Here is a 16,025-nt window from a genome sequence, read left to right as displayed (position 1 = left end):
AAAATGGTTTATATCGTAGCCAACTGTTGTCAATGCTCAATCTATTGTAGAATGGAGGTCTTTCCAACTTCTCTCCACAGCCATCTATCTTGGACAGTTCTCTTCCACGTTCCTCCACAGTGTTTCTTGATTTCGTCACACTATCTCGTACGAGGACGTTTCCTAGGTCGTTTCTTGGCATCCAGTCACATTTTTTTTTTTTTTTTTTTTTGTCCATAAATCATTTTTTTCTTGCAATATGTCCAGCTCACTGCCACTTCAGTACCTTTATTTTCATGATAATATCTGTCACTTCCATAACCTTTCTCATCCATGTGATTCCTTTCCTATCTTTTCGGGCGATTTCTAACGTACATCTGTCCATACTTTTTTCTGTAGTCTGTAGACGATAAATGTCTGATTTTGTTAGTATCTACTTCTTCGGACCATATACAGGGTGGCCCATTTTAACCTTCCGCGCAAATATCTCGAAAACGGTTGAACATAAATGAACCGAACAAAAACTCAAATAGGAGATGTCGTGAGGCACATTGAATGGTGTTATCGCGGTGCCCCACAGGGCAGTCCTTCATGGGGGCCCAGGGCCCAACTTAAAATTTTAAATGGAAACATGGGGGAGTAATACCTCGTCGATAAATACTTAGGAACTAAAAAGCGTTGTGGCAAAAGATTTGACATATCCGTCACTGTATTCAAAATGGCCGCCAAGATATGTTATCTGTATCAGATAAAACGTGCAATACAATATGAAACGATTGGAGATAAATGAACATGTTTCATTTAAAATTTTAAAGTTGGGGACTGGGCCCCTATAAAGGGCAGCCTTGTGGGACACCGCGATAACACCATTCGATGTGTTCCATGGCATTTTCTATTTAAGTTTTGGTTTGGATCATTTATGTTCAACCGTTTTCGAGATATTTCCATGGAAAGATTAAAATGGGCCACTTCGTACGTCAAAAATAGGCAAAATACATTAATTGAAATTTTTACGTGTATACAGTACGCCGTCAACTAAAACGAAAACTGTGCTATGAATTTTCTCTATGTTTTTAAGTAATGCATAGGTTATGAAAGGTAGATCCTACTGTAGACTGAAATATTCTCGCCGTTGTCATAATAATATTTTTCTACAAAAGACGCGCGGAAGAGACTAGAAAAACTTTTAAGTCATTACAGATAATTAATTTTTGAATAAAAGCTAGGCATATACGAGAGTTACCGCAAAAGTCGTAGGAATTATTATTATTTTAACGAATGTAAACATTACATGCAGGGAGTTGGATGAACATTTATATCACCTTCAAAATATAACCTGAGAGAAATAAGTACAACGAATCGTACGTCTCAAACGAATTTTACCTCGAATTACAACAATGCTAATCATTACAACTACAATTATGTGTAAAGACCAAAAAATACATACCAGTGGCATGTAGAGTCCTTCGAAGTACTCGTAGTCTTCCAAGAAATCCATCACACATTGCCAACGATGTAAAAGGCGCCAAATACCCGTGGCCTCACCATGAACGAAACTTCTGATTTCACGCCTTACTGTTGTCGCAATGTCTTAACATGTTCAAAACCTTGTCCCATGCAACGGATCCTTTAATTTTGATATGAAGTCGAAGTCACAAGGTGATAATTCTGACGAATATGGTGGATACTCGAGTACTTCCCATACCCATCGCGCGAGAAGATTGTGCACACACGTTGCCGTATGAGTTATTGCGTTGTCGTGAAGAGCGAGTGCATCGTTCAGACTTTCAGTGCGTTTCCCCAAGTAACTCAACGTATATGTCGTCACAGGAAATTGCGGGAGTAGTACTGCACGTTCACAGTTCGGTCATGTGGAACGAAATAGCACAAAATCATTCCCTAATGTTATGACCATTAACTTGACAAGGGAAGAATTGCGATGAAGTTCCTACCTGCGTAGCGAGACTCGATGACGCCATTCCGCTGACTGGTGTTTCAATTTTGTCTCATTTGTATTGGTCTTGTAGCATCATGGTCCTGCCATCTACTGGACTCTTCCTGAGACTACTTTGATGGACTCTAGATGCCATTGATGTATATTCCTGGGCTTTACACATAATTGTAATTGTACATGTAATGTTGTAATTCAATAAAACAAAAACACTATGAAACGAATAATTAGTTGTACTCATTTGGCTTGTACTATCTCCTGATGGGTTTATTTATGTTCATCCAATTCCCTACATGTAACGTTTACATAAATACAAACCTTCCATTTGCATGTTTCAGAATTTCTTGCTTCGTTATCATTTTCGCAAGAAAAAAAGAAAGAAAGAAAGAAAATAGTTGTCATGACTTTTGCGCTAACCCTCGTATCAGTGGCAAGGCCAGAGCAAACAGCTGCCAGTATGGCATCTGCACAAAAAAATAAATATATTAAACCAGTGTTCCAGATTTTAATTTGAGCCATTATATTTCCGACAGTGTTTGAACAACCTGCAACACTCATATAAATTGTAAAGTTGCTATGAGGTCACATGGTAACCTTTAAATTTCCCGGGGGGATATCTTTAGGCCTAAAGAAGGACGGATGATGAATGAAGACTTCTTGTGCACATAGTTATGACTGATCGGACAACCACAGTCCATATACTGGAGCACAATTTTGAGGTTGTTGTGCGTTGCTGCAGCGGGGCGAAAGATACGCCAGAACTTTGGTGAGGGTGTCGTGACCACGCGGGCACTGCAGCGGTGGTTTAACAAGTTTAAGGACAGTAACGAAACACTCAAAGATGCACCACGTGCCGGAAGACAAACACATGTACAAAATGAAGACCTTCAGGTAGCAATTGAGGCGAATAGTGGTAAAAGATGTGAGGAACTGGGACTACAATTCAGCGTGAGTGGAGAAATCATTCGGCAGCACTTCCATCAACTTGGGAAGTTGAGTCGATGGGTCCCACATGATTTGTCTCCGGACCAGAAAACAAAACGAGCAGACGCCTTTGTTTCTTTGCTGTCTCGTTTGAGGAAGGAGCCATTTCTGGACAGAGTGTTGGCATGTGATGAGAAGTAGGTCCTGTACAAAGCTCCACGACGCCATTATCATTGGATAGCATCCCATGAACCAGTTCCAAAACAGCCGAAACCAACAATGCACCAGAAGAAGGGCCTCCTGTGTGCTTGGTGGACTGCTCGCTGCATCGTGCATCTGGTCAGAGCATCAATAAAACTGTGTACTCTCAACAGTTGAGCCATGTTCACGAAAAATTCAAAACTCTGGAGCCAGTACTTCTGAATCGCAAAGGGGTACAGAACAACGCTATGCTCCATGTAGCTAGAATGACCCGGGACTCCATTATACACCTTGAATGGGAAACACTATTGCATCCACCATACTCCCCGGAAATTGTACCGTCCGATTATCACTTGTTTCATTCCTTGTACAATCACCTTAGAGGACGTCAGTTCAAATCCCTAGTAGAGGTGCAAAATGCACTTGATGCTTTCTTAGCTTCACAGCCCACCAAGTTCTACCACGATGGAATCCATGGCCTTCCAGAACGTTGGCAGAAAGTTGTTGATACTGATGGGGATTATTTTTGATCTTCCAGGTACGTCTTAGGTGACATATCGATGTTCGAAGATGGTGGATGAAAAAGCGACAGAACTTTTTCGGTTATCTTTATAATAAACATGAGAAGAACTGAATCTCTTGCTATCTAGATGGTTATTTTAAAGAAAAATTAATAATCGAAGCAAATCAATCTTTCTTTGTATATCTAGTTTCGTTTCCTCAACAGAAAGAAATCGATGTCTATAACAGGTATTAGTATATTTAGCCTTTGAACTCAGATTATTTTCTATTATTATTATTATTATTATTATTATTATTATTATTATTATTATTATTATTATTATTATTATTATTATTATTATTATTATTATTATTATTATTATTATTTGCTGGAAAACCAAGTACGCTATAAATCATATGAGTTTAATTGATCTCATCTGATGTGGATCTAACTCAGCATGGTGATAGAGTTTGCAAAGTTTAGTACGCATATAAAATGTTTTAGTGTGCAGACTTTTGATTCCTGAGTTATGAGTCCTCAACTTGAGATAATATTTTTCAAAATTTAAAACAAAAAAATCAACCATACTCATCTGATCTTATTCAAACTGGCATGCTAGGAGAACTCAACCGGTTATACAAGCTTAAATGAAATATTATGGTATATTAGGTATGGTCGAACTTATTTGTTTCCCGATTTAGGAGCAAATAAATTGCGAGTTTCACATTTTCGAAATCAAAATAAGTTCGACTGAATTCATTCTATCTGGATATAACTTCACAAGCATGTGAAATACCATGATAGGAAAGCTTTCAATTTCGAAGTTATCGATCATCATATTAAGAACTAGCAGAATGTCCGTTCCTTGCACGGAAAGATTACGTTTCGTTTTCGACATACAGGACACCAAAACTGTCGCCAATCAACTTAGGAACCCCAGCAATTATGAATTCGATACTAATATCGGTCATTTGCAGTTATATTTACATGTCACCATCCTCCTTTAGGAGTGTCGATGGGGGCTGAATTTGGATTCAAACGGCAATGGTAGTGTCACTATTCATCTCAGCGACCATGAAAATTATGGATTCGATACTAATACCGGTCAATTTCGGTCATTTTTTTCATATATCTCCCCTCCCAAAGTTGCGGGGTTGAATTTAGATCTAAACGGCATCGGAAGTGTCACTGTTCATCTCAGCGACCCCGAAAACTATTGATTCGATACTAATATCGGTCATTTCCGATCATAGATAGATAGATAGATAGATAGATAGATAGATAGATAGATAGATAGATAGATAGATAGATAGATAGATAGATAGATAGATAGATAGATAGATAGATAGATAGATAGATAGATAGATAGATAGATAGATAGATAGATGTATATACCTTCTCCTTTCCTAAGTTGCACCGTGAAAGTGAAACGATAAAAACCATCTCAGGACCGAACCTCATCTATGTTGAAAATTTTATGGAGATTGCTCGGGTGGTTCAAGAGTTGTTGTCTCATACATAGTCAATTTCATTTATATATAAGCCTTATATCTATATCTATATCTATCTATCTATCTAGAGAGAGACAGAGAGAGAGATTTTAACTTAGTGAAAATTTTGCAAAACAATTTTAATAAAGGTTTGCTTAAAAAAATAATGAAAATTGTGTTTTCTTCACAATTGATAAATTTATGCTAGTATTAAATTGATTCCTAACCGGAAATAAACATATAAGTTATCTCGACCCTCTGAAGGTTATAGAGGTATTGTTGGTTGATTTGTCCCGGAAGATTGAATATCGTTTTTCTTCTTTCTTTTTAATTTCCTTTCTTTTTGTTGTTACGCTTTTCAAACAAATTATGTCAAAAGCAGAATTTTCTTCTGGAAAGGTGTATGAGTTCGTGTTGATGCTAACGTGGAAATGACACTTGTAAAGAGAAGTTGCTTCCCCGATTCAACAGTCTGTGAAGATAATTGAGAATTATTGGATTAGTTCCACAATGTTTCGTATTTTTCAATATAATCTTTCGACCTTCCAGGAAACAAAGCGTCTTTTCCTTTAGAAACGAACATAGGTGATGAGAAGGTTATAATCGTGAAAGTTCTTGAGAGGTTATAGTGGTTTTACACATTTCGTTAGATGTCTATGTCTACATGCCGAAATAAAGCGATTTTTTTTTATTTCGTCCAACAAAGTTTTATTATTTTCTTCTTTTTTTAAAGCTCTTGCTAAATTTCTCTCTCCATGGTTTAAAATTAGAAGGATAAGGTGGCTCAATGATATAGCACTCACCTCTGAAGGACCAGGTCCTTAGTTCAATTCCAGGCTATGTGATCTATGGCGGAAAACATCGGTGTTTGTGGGTTTTCTCTGTTTTCTCTCATTTTTTTCATTCCACTAATTCTTTCATAATAATCTTCACTTTTATAAATCATTTGCGTTCATTAGTCTAAAGGATTTTAGATTGAAGATTTCATTTCATTTTTAAAATTAGTAAAGTTTACTGTTAAATAAAATGAGAAAATTCCGATGTTCTCGGAAACAATTTTAACCAATTTGTTCTCAATTGAAAACCCATTACCATCAATGATCCTAAAATGAGGTTGTCCATTCCCTCTGTGGTTCATGATACACCCTCCGCTTTTCTGCTGTCACTCTCTTAATATAAAGTTCTATTTTTAAACCTACTCTTTGGTTCTAAGCTTCAATGCCCTTCTTCTGTCATTTTTAAACTAATAGCTTGTTTAAAATATATCAACTAATTATTTTCTTCTTTCTCCTAAAATATTAATGACACACTTCGCGTAACGACCTTTCTTTCTGGATATCCTTGCTTTAGAACATGGGATTGCTCTTTTCCCTCACAAAACGTAGAGTTTGTTAATAATGTTTAAAAATTGTTTTAAGTTTTTATTATTTTTTTTTAGAACAACTCTGAAAGATTTGGTTCGTATTTCTGAAATTAATGGATTCATTTAATATTTATTTATATACTCTGGGGATTAGCAGCATCTACGGCCTAAAGCCCATGACGTATGAAGAATGGCGTCCCTCAGTCAGTACATTATCTGGCAAAGGGGAAAGGAAGGAAGTGGTCTGGGATCTGTGTTTTTTAAGTACCATCCCAGCATTTGTCTAATGTGAATGAGTAAAACCCAAGAAAAAACTCACTCAGGATGACTGACCTGAAAAAGCTGTTACACATTTTCGACAGAGAGTCCCCAGCGGGAATCGAACCCAGGATCGCTCGCACCAAAGACGAGAGCGTTAGCGACTACGCTACGTGAGGCCATTACTTGTTCATAATTGAATTAATGGCAATAATTTTTAAAAATTGAAAAAAAGTAGGGGCACAATTTTGGTTAGTTCTTCATTTGAGACAGGAGACCAATTGCATTTGATTGATTTGAGATTAGAGTCTCTTTCAGCAGTGAGCTATATGAGATGTAGACCTACAGCTTAACGTAGGGTATGAAGTCACGCCGGCAATCGAACCCCAATCTCCCACGCTAAAGATGTTTACGCTAACCGCTTAGCCAAGAGGGAGCTTCCAATCCCATTTGATCTAGAGAGCTAATGTATTGGACAATGCCTTTTATTCAAAAGGAATGTTGGCAGTTTATTTCGTAAAGTTGAAATCACTTCTTGGATTCATTTTAATATTATACTGGCCAGGAAGTAAACGTTACACGTTAGCATGCTTCTTCCTTCTCTTCTCTTGCAGAATAGAATCACAGACAAACTTGTGATTTTCAGTTGGTCAAGAATTTGTTAAATAAAATATATATACAAACTAATTAGTATGAAAATAACAAATATAGTAAAAATAAGTCAATGGTGTAGATTACAATACCTAATAACAATACCGTTGCATTTATATAGTCAACAAATTACCTAAATATACAGTAATTAACTTGTTTTTCTTTTTTATCTTTACAGTTCAACTTTGTATTTTTATTGAACGTGATACGGGTGTTGGTAGTGAAGCTAAGACAAAGTCATACCAGCGAAATCGAACAAATAAGGTAGGTGTATTCTTGATTTATGTTCGTCTATTTCTGTACACCTCAACGTGTGGTCGTTACTGTTAATATTGACTTGCAACAATGAAAATAGTTATAGGGAGTACAAATGTATATTATGGCCTAACGTTTTCTTACTCTCACCCTCCTAAGTTTAAACTTCTTCTCACACTCCATTCACTATGACCCTCCAACCTTTATTTGTTCTTGTCTTTCACTCATCCTTGCAGTTTAACTCCGATTTATTTCTTCTCCAATCCGAATCAGCCCTCGCCTCTCCATTTACCTTAACCCTCCATATTGAAACTCGTCTCACTCTCTACCTATTCTCACCTTCAACTTCGAACTGACCCACTCCTTCCACTTATCCTCAGCCTCCAATTCCTAACTACCCTTCAGTCTCCACACACACTCAACCTCTAATTCCTCAACTATCATTCGTCCTCCATTCATACTGAATCTCATATCCCTAAATTCTCATCACCATCCGCTCACTCTCAACCTCCAATTTCTTACCAGCCTTCGGTCTCCACTTATCCTCAACCTCTAATTTCTAACTGGCCTTCGCCCTCCACTCTCCCTCAACCTTCAATTCCTAACTGCCCTTCGACCTTCACTCACCCTCAACTTCCAATTCCTAACTGACCTTCGCCCATCAATCACTCACAATCTCCTATTTTTAATTGTCTTCATTCCCCTCACTCACCCTCGACCTCCAGTTAGTAACTGACTTTCGCTCTCCACTCACAACCTCCACTTCTTAACTGCCATTCGTTCCCCACTCACTCTAAAGCTAGTATTCGCCCTCCACTCACCTTTAACCTCCAATTCCTAACTGACCTTCGCCCACCATTTACTGACAATCTCCAATCCCTAACTGGCATTCGTTCTGCACTCACCCTCAACCTCCAATTCCTAACTGACCTTCGCCCATCACTCACTCACAATCCCTAACTATTCTTTGACTTTCACTAACCCTCAACTTCAAATTCCGATTAACTTCTCTTTACTGATCAAAAATGGAGGATGAGGGGCAGCCCTCAGAGAATATCTATCTGTGATACAAAGAGAAGTTAACGAGAGAACTGATGAAATGCTTATTATCTTAATACAAAGTATTCCAGGTATCCGTCACCATTCTCAACAATCAATAAATTCTCTTCAACCAGTAAAGGCAAGTGATTAGTGTTATTGCTTCGCAGTCGGAAGATCCTTGGTTCGAATTTGGAGGGGGACTATACCGACTAAGATTTGTTCATGTTTTTTTTCTTCAGTTTCACCAGGCTAATTCCGGAATTGGGCCTTTAGTTATAGGTCCTAACTAACTTTCTAACATTTTCTTTCCCATGTAATTACTTAATGATTCCAGTGTAAACAGAGTTCGAAGGCTGCATCTGAGGGTATTTCTGTGTACAATTCTCTATTTTGTTCGTCTGGTCAACAATTTCCACCTGTTCCTTATGCAACCCAAATGATTGTTTGGAGCGGCAGGTTGCATACGTATCCGTGCGTTGCGTGTAACTCAAATATAGTATTAATGTCCATACAATCAGAACTATTTTACCTTTAATCTCTCCGTATAACAGTATGGTTTCGGCTTATGAATAAGTAAATATACCCGGACCTACAACATACTTCTGCATAGTGAAGTGGCACCGTGATGCACTGAAAGCTGATTTCGGTCCTTCTGCGCCTCACTGATTTCGTGATGACTCTTGGCAAGCATAGCAATACTAATTTTTCTATTTTCAGGCGAACTGCCACAACACTATCAACCATGAAATACGGTAATCTTACTTCGATAGTGTTTAAAAACAATTCTCAAACTGTCAGATACATTTTTTGATTTTTCTGTTGATGTATTTTATTGTACTCGAGCGCAACCTCCATGAGATATCTGATGTTGTGTATCGAACATTTTCAGCTTATAAAAAACTTCATTGTAAGTGGCATTGACTGCCCGTATTGTGAAAATGTATTGTCTCGCTTAGCATTCGAAATATTCTTCGATATTTTGGGATATTTGACGTCAGAGAGCATTTAGGATTGCATAATAATCTTAGTTGTATTATGTATTTTCTTCGTGACGTAAAATTTATCAACGTTTCTTTGATCAGCTTAGACCACACGTGACATATATGTAGAATGTGTCTGAACTGGGCCAAATAGGAACATTACAAACATTTTTCTATCATAAACTACAGTGAGAGCAAGCGTGATTCTATACCTCGATGCAGTCATGTTTAACTTTCCCATTATTTATAAAAATAAATCAACAGTATTCATTTCTGGTTCTTATGTATGAGCATATCTTAGATCAATAATTAAAATATATATATTTAATGGATACACAGCATAGCAAATTTCTGTGAGATTATGCTTTATTAACTTTTCGTTAAAAATAATCTGAAATTTTCTATGTGTGACTTTATAACGAATCGATATGGAATTATCAAATATAGACAAACAAATGGCAATAGTCTCGGGTGTGAGACTAGACTAGGGTGTATTGGGAAATTAGGGAATATCTAAGCATATCTTCCTGTGTTAACCCAATTCAAGAAACATATATTCAATATTACTCCACTTTTTTCGAATAAGATTACTCTGAATTTCGATTGTATTCAAGATTAAAGAAGGCACAAGAAATTAGCCAAATGGTGGAAGTTCATGATGGTGAACTCAAATGCGCATGGCGCTGTACGTAAATTAACGCGACATAACTTTATTCATTTTACTCGTAATAATATTAAATTCATTGATTCATTGAATGCGTTTAATGAACACAAGTAAATAACTTTACGCTTGTTTACTTGAGCAAAGTTAGTAATCACTATGGTGGAAGGATTTGTACCAATGGACTATTTCAGATATTAATACAGAAACTACATGTAATGGACTGCCATTTTGTTAAAATCATCTCGACCTGTAAGGTAATTTCAATGGCAAGTTATAGAATGTAATTGTCGAAGTTCATTTGTATGTACGGAAAACTATATAAGGCTTTATTAATGCGTATAATTTCTTTACTTTCAGAAAAGCTGTCCGTGCTGCACTTGTGCTTCTGCCTCTTTTGGGCATCACAAACCTGATTAATATGACAGAGGCGCCCCTCGAGAGGACAGTCTGGGAATTCGCCATTTGGTCTTATACCACCCACTTCTTTACATCCTTCCAAGGGTTTTTTATTGCATTTCTCTACTGTTTCATGAACGGCGAGGTAAGCGTATATAGGATTGTATCTCTGTCAAAGAATATTTAGAATTTGTTACTAGAAATTAATATAATCTTCTTTGTGGTTTTGTGAAAAAAAAAACTTTAAGATGTTTTTTCTCCGCTATTTTTGGCGCTCTCCCAATTTGTAATATTAACGCTTTAAATGTGCACTAGTATCTCCCGAAAAATGGTCCCAAAGTTCATTTAACAAAGTCTGCTTTTGCCTTGTTATTTGAAAAACGAAGATAGTTCTCAGAGCTCTAATAGAAATGGTCAAACGTAAATAGAATTATCACTTAATATTTGAGATTAATGTTTTGTTTGGGACAAATTCTGTAAAAAAAAAAAAAAAAAAAAAAAAAAAAAAGTAGAAAATTCATATATTTACTAACAAACTAACGAACACAGTGAACGAATTGTGAAGACCGATAAGAGGCGACATCTATAGAGACAGGAAATGCTAAAGAAAGAAAGAAAGTATTCTAGCTAAGTTTGTTGCTCCTTCTTGCTTCCTCGTTGAAATGAAAAGAAAATTAATTATCTCAGATGGTTATGTAACATGTAATTGAAAGCTACGATATATACTTCTCGTGTTTTTCTTTTGTTTTAATTTCCTTGATTTTCATTATAAGAAGAAATTGTACATATATTCTTTTTTTTCCTTCTCTGTTTGACATGATGTTAATGTAGTGGAGTTGTTCACTTCCTCGTTAGCAAACTACGTAAAAATTCTAATTAAATGAAAACTGTTGTTTCAAACTTCTAGAATCAAAGTAATGTGTTACATATTAGTTCAATTTATATTTGTTGTATGTACAGTTTGTAACATACAGCTATTTATAAAACAGCGCGTTTAGAAAAGCAAAAAACACTTCACTTTGCTGGTTGGCAAACTTTCTTAAATTAAAAGCTTTTCCTGGTCTTCGTCACTGTTGTTGACAATTTTGCAGCAAAATTTTCCATTTACGTACGCATTCTTGGTAATTTGCAAAATATATAAGGCATCTTTGTTAGCGTACTTCTGTGTTACATAAGTGAAAAATACAAGACACTGCATTTTATTTTTAAACTTATACAGGATCTTGCTGACAACTGTAGATCAAGTTGTTCTTTATAAGTTTCAAATGCACTTAGTAAATACAATAGTTAGTTGAAAAACAGCGCAAAAACTCAGAGGACGAACGAAGACCGATACTTTCTAAAACAAAGTTATTACATAATTAAATAAATTAAACGTCTGTCTGTGCTTTTTATTTATTTTAACTAACGTTTCAAATACAACTGACTGCATTTATGATCAAAGTTGCACTAATTTAGGAAAATTGTTGCACAATCGTTGTGGAATAATTTTAATTGTTACATTGTTATATTTTTATAATTCAATATATCATCATCATAATCATTTATAACGACCAAATATTGTTACAATTTTTTAGTTTCATTCAAATATCTCTATCTATATAAATAAAAATGAAACTGACTATATTTGTGACTTAATAACTCTTAAACCACCCTACCGATCTCGATCTAATTTTCAACATACATGAGTTTTGGGCCTGGGATGTTTTTTATCATTTCACTTTGACGATGCAACCTAGGGGAGGGATATATATATATATATATATATATATATATATATATATATATATATATATATATATATATATATATATATATATATATATAAATGATCGAAAATAACCTATATTAGTGCCGAATCCAAAGTTTTCGGTGTCGCTCAGATGAACAGTGATACTTCCAATATCGTTTAAATCCAAGTTCAGCCCCGCAGCTTGGGGAAAGGGGGAGATATATTAAAATGATCAAAAGGACCGATATCAGAGACCGTTTCAGTTATAGTAAAAAAAAAAAAAATAAAAGTGGCTGACTAACGGAATATATTACTAGTTTTGCTTATTTTAACCCAGCGAAGCGGGTAATTAACACTAGTTTGTAATATCAACCATTTTCTTTATTATTATTATTATTTATTTATTTATTTATTTATTATTCTTTACATTCTTATTTAAACAAATGTTCCAAAATTAAATTTGAAACATTTCCCTGTATTCAAGGTTACCTCATCAGTTAATTTTGTTTCTATTACTTCTTTATAACTTCTTTTTAACCCTTATCCGGACAAGATATTTTTGTAACGTAGACGGGCAACTGGGCCTTACCAACTCTATTAGCCTTGCCAACTCGATATGTTCATGACTTTAACTTCGACTAACGATAGAAGAATTCAGAATTTTGTCATCGAAATATTTATGGTTATTGAGAAATTCGAGATAAAAATGAAGCTACTGGGCTTGGGAGGCCCCGCTTGCCCGTATAAGGGTTAAATAAATGGTTTAAAGGTGAGAAGAAGAAGGAATAATAATTAGCTGTACGGTTAAACCTGGAAACGTAATGGAATTGCCTGCCGAAGACTTTTCTCTGTTACGATATAAGGAATATAATTACCATAGACGTAACTAGAAGGCAACAGCAGTGCCAGGTCCGTCTAGAACACTGTTGCCCCTTTAGATACCATTGGGCCACAGACTTAAACTGTAATCATTGAAAGTTTTTTTTTTTTTTTAGTTCCCACAGTCAGAAGGGAGCATGTTCCTTCAAAAAACCTAGTTATGCTAAATATGAATTAAAAAATAATTTATATTTATAGAAAGTATTTGAATAAATTTGAAGTTATTTCATCAAAATAATACGGAAAATATACTGTATACTTGAGTACATGTATAAAACAAAATAAAGAAAACATATAAGCTAAAGGGTGTCCATAAAGAACGGAATTTTTGAAATGCCCGCCATTTTTGTTCTAGTAAAATGACAACACTGAACGTTACATGATTTTCATCTGTTGACTTCGTGGTTAGCAGTCACGGTGCGCCGAATAGCGCATGATCGTCATTTGTTTTCTGTACGAGTAGGGATGGAGCTTTTTACGACAGACAAATATGTCGATCACTGACAACACCAAGGATCTTATAAAATAGAGGATCTGTCCCATATATATCTTCATCCTATTAAATAATGAAGGCAAAAAACAACCGAGCATCGGTCGCCTGATTGGCTACTTTCGTTTCCGCCATGTTTGTTGGCTCAAAACATTGCGATCCTATTGGGCGGAGTGGGCAGAGTAGGGGTGGCGAAACTGTGGCATATGGCTTCAAGATTTTATTGTAAGGGCAGATCCTCTATTGATAAGATCCTTGGACAACACGCTGTTTCGCCATGAAGCGCTCCATTCCTACCCGTTCAGAAAAACAGATGACGATCATGCGCTATTTGGTGCTACGTGACTACTAACCACAAAGGCAACAGATGAAATTTGTGTAACGTTCAGTGTTGCCAACTTACTAGAACAGAAATAGCGGGTATTTCAAAAGTTACTTTCTTTATTGGATACCCCTTATTACGAGTGCAATCTTAATACATTTATTTTCTTCAATTTATATTTTGCATTATGGTAATGGGTCTATTTACATGTAAAGTATGTGTATATAATTTACTTTGATTAATTATTGAATATGAAATGGTTAATAGATTAAAATTTTGTTTAAATTCATTGAACTATTTGAACTTGGACTCTACATAGGACGAATCAGACGGACGGTTCTACGAACGGACGAATCGGATATTTAAAAATATGTAGACGTCACAAAACGTATAAGTTTGTTTAAACCTTGAATTTTTTTTTCTCTCGATGACAGAATTTCCTCCATTCCTAAGCACAACCAATTAAAAGAAAACAAGTACTTTAATTCCTTGTCAATTACCGTCCATAATTACAGAATAGAATAAAACCTTATTTGATGCTAATAAGCTTAACCCTTTCACAGAGGAAGTCGACTTTTGTCGACAGAACCAAATTTCCTTAACATGCGAATGTCGACGATAGTCGACGTGTTAAACTTTGTTTGTCCGTATCTTGGCTTTGTCGAGAGTAGTCGCCAAAGTTGTACCGTTCATTTTTGTTTGTGTTCTATTGTTTTCGATAAACAATAGAAATTACACAGAAAACCTTTGGCGACTACAATCGACAAACCCAAGATACAGACAAATTTTAACACGTCAACTATAATCGACATTCGCAAGTTAGGGAATTTTTTTTCCGTCGCCTTCCACAGTGAAAGGGTTAATTTATTTGATCTTACATTAGTTAGTTTATTTTCTATTAGCCCCAAATTACAAGTTTGAGAAGCGCTATTTTATAAATCAATAACTTAAATACAAATTTTAAAAACTTTGAATACAATGACGAGAACCAATGAGGAATTAGTCTCTCGATAGCTACCTGGTCAACTAAATAGCCTGTTCGAAATCGTTGAGCGGAAAGATTTCTTTACTTTCGGATCATCATTTCTCATATTTGAAATAAGATATTTAAAAAAAAAAGTTTATTTTTACTATTCTTATTTATTTCCCTAGGTACGATCGGCAGTGAGGAAAACTTTTGTTACATACTGGTCTCTGAGACAGAACAATCTTCCTAGAAGAAACTCCACCTACTCAAGCGTTTACATTACGGAAAATCCTGGAACTTCACATTCAAGTTGGAACTGTTTCAGAATATGTCGGCCAAAGATTGGGTGTTGCGTGTATCAGAAATCACATCCTCAAGCACCAGCTACGGAGTAAGTGTCCTTTCTAAAAAATAATTTTAACACCAATACTTCAAAGTGTCATTTTTCGATGTAAGGGCGGATTTTCATGCAATGGTCCGTTGAAGGCGATTTATATGTGTAGCGAATGGCTATTCAGTCTCATCGCAAGCAAAGAACATAACGAACACTTGCATGAAAATACGCCTTAACGCAATTGGTATATCACAGAATATTAATCTAACTTGCTCCGTTAGTTTAAAAAGTCAAAAGGTTCATCGCTGAAGAAACAAATCGGCATTGAATTGTGTACCGCAGGGAAATTCAAATAATGTTTATAATTTTAGATTTTGTAAACATTATTTGAAATAATTAACCTTTAAAGAATAAATCAATTTTCTCAGTTCATAGCACCAATTAGTAGTCATTGTTGTCTTCTTCCTTCTCACTAATGCAATTTGTGCGAAAGTTCATGTACATTGCTGTTTGAACAGCCGTTGTTCGTCTAGGTGTATTTGTAATCGTGCCCTGTACAAAATTAATTTATTCAGAATTATTGTTCCCTATCCATCTTTCTCTTCTTATATTATTTTCTGGTTTCCATCCTACAGCATGTGCCTTC

At 35.6% G+C, this 16,025-nt stretch overlaps 1 protein-coding gene across 2 annotated transcripts in view; it reads left to right on the top strand.

Moving 5' to 3' along the window:
- Pdfr (Pigment-dispersing factor receptor) overlaps positions 1-16,025 on the top strand; it is a 192,146-nt gene that overhangs the window by 174,101 nt on the left and 2,020 nt on the right. For both annotated transcript variants that reach the window (XM_081736763.1, XM_081736762.1), the window contains exons 10-12: positions 7,498-7,583; positions 10,617-10,800; positions 15,231-15,436. In XM_081736763.1, coding sequence (XP_081592889.1) covers positions 7,498-7,583; positions 10,617-10,800; positions 15,231-15,436 — 476 coding nt within the window. The remainder of the gene's footprint in view (positions 1-7,497; positions 7,584-10,616; positions 10,801-15,230; positions 15,437-16,025) is intronic.

Source organism: Thermobia domestica, chromosome 13 (genome assembly GCF_964235325.1).
Source record: "Thermobia domestica chromosome 13, izTheDome1.hap1.1, whole genome shotgun sequence".
NCBI classification, from domain to species: domain Eukaryota; kingdom Metazoa; phylum Arthropoda; class Insecta; order Zygentoma; family Lepismatidae; genus Thermobia; species Thermobia domestica.
The sequence above is the reverse complement of the archived record's forward strand: the minus strand, read 5'-3'. Positions and strand labels throughout refer to the sequence as shown.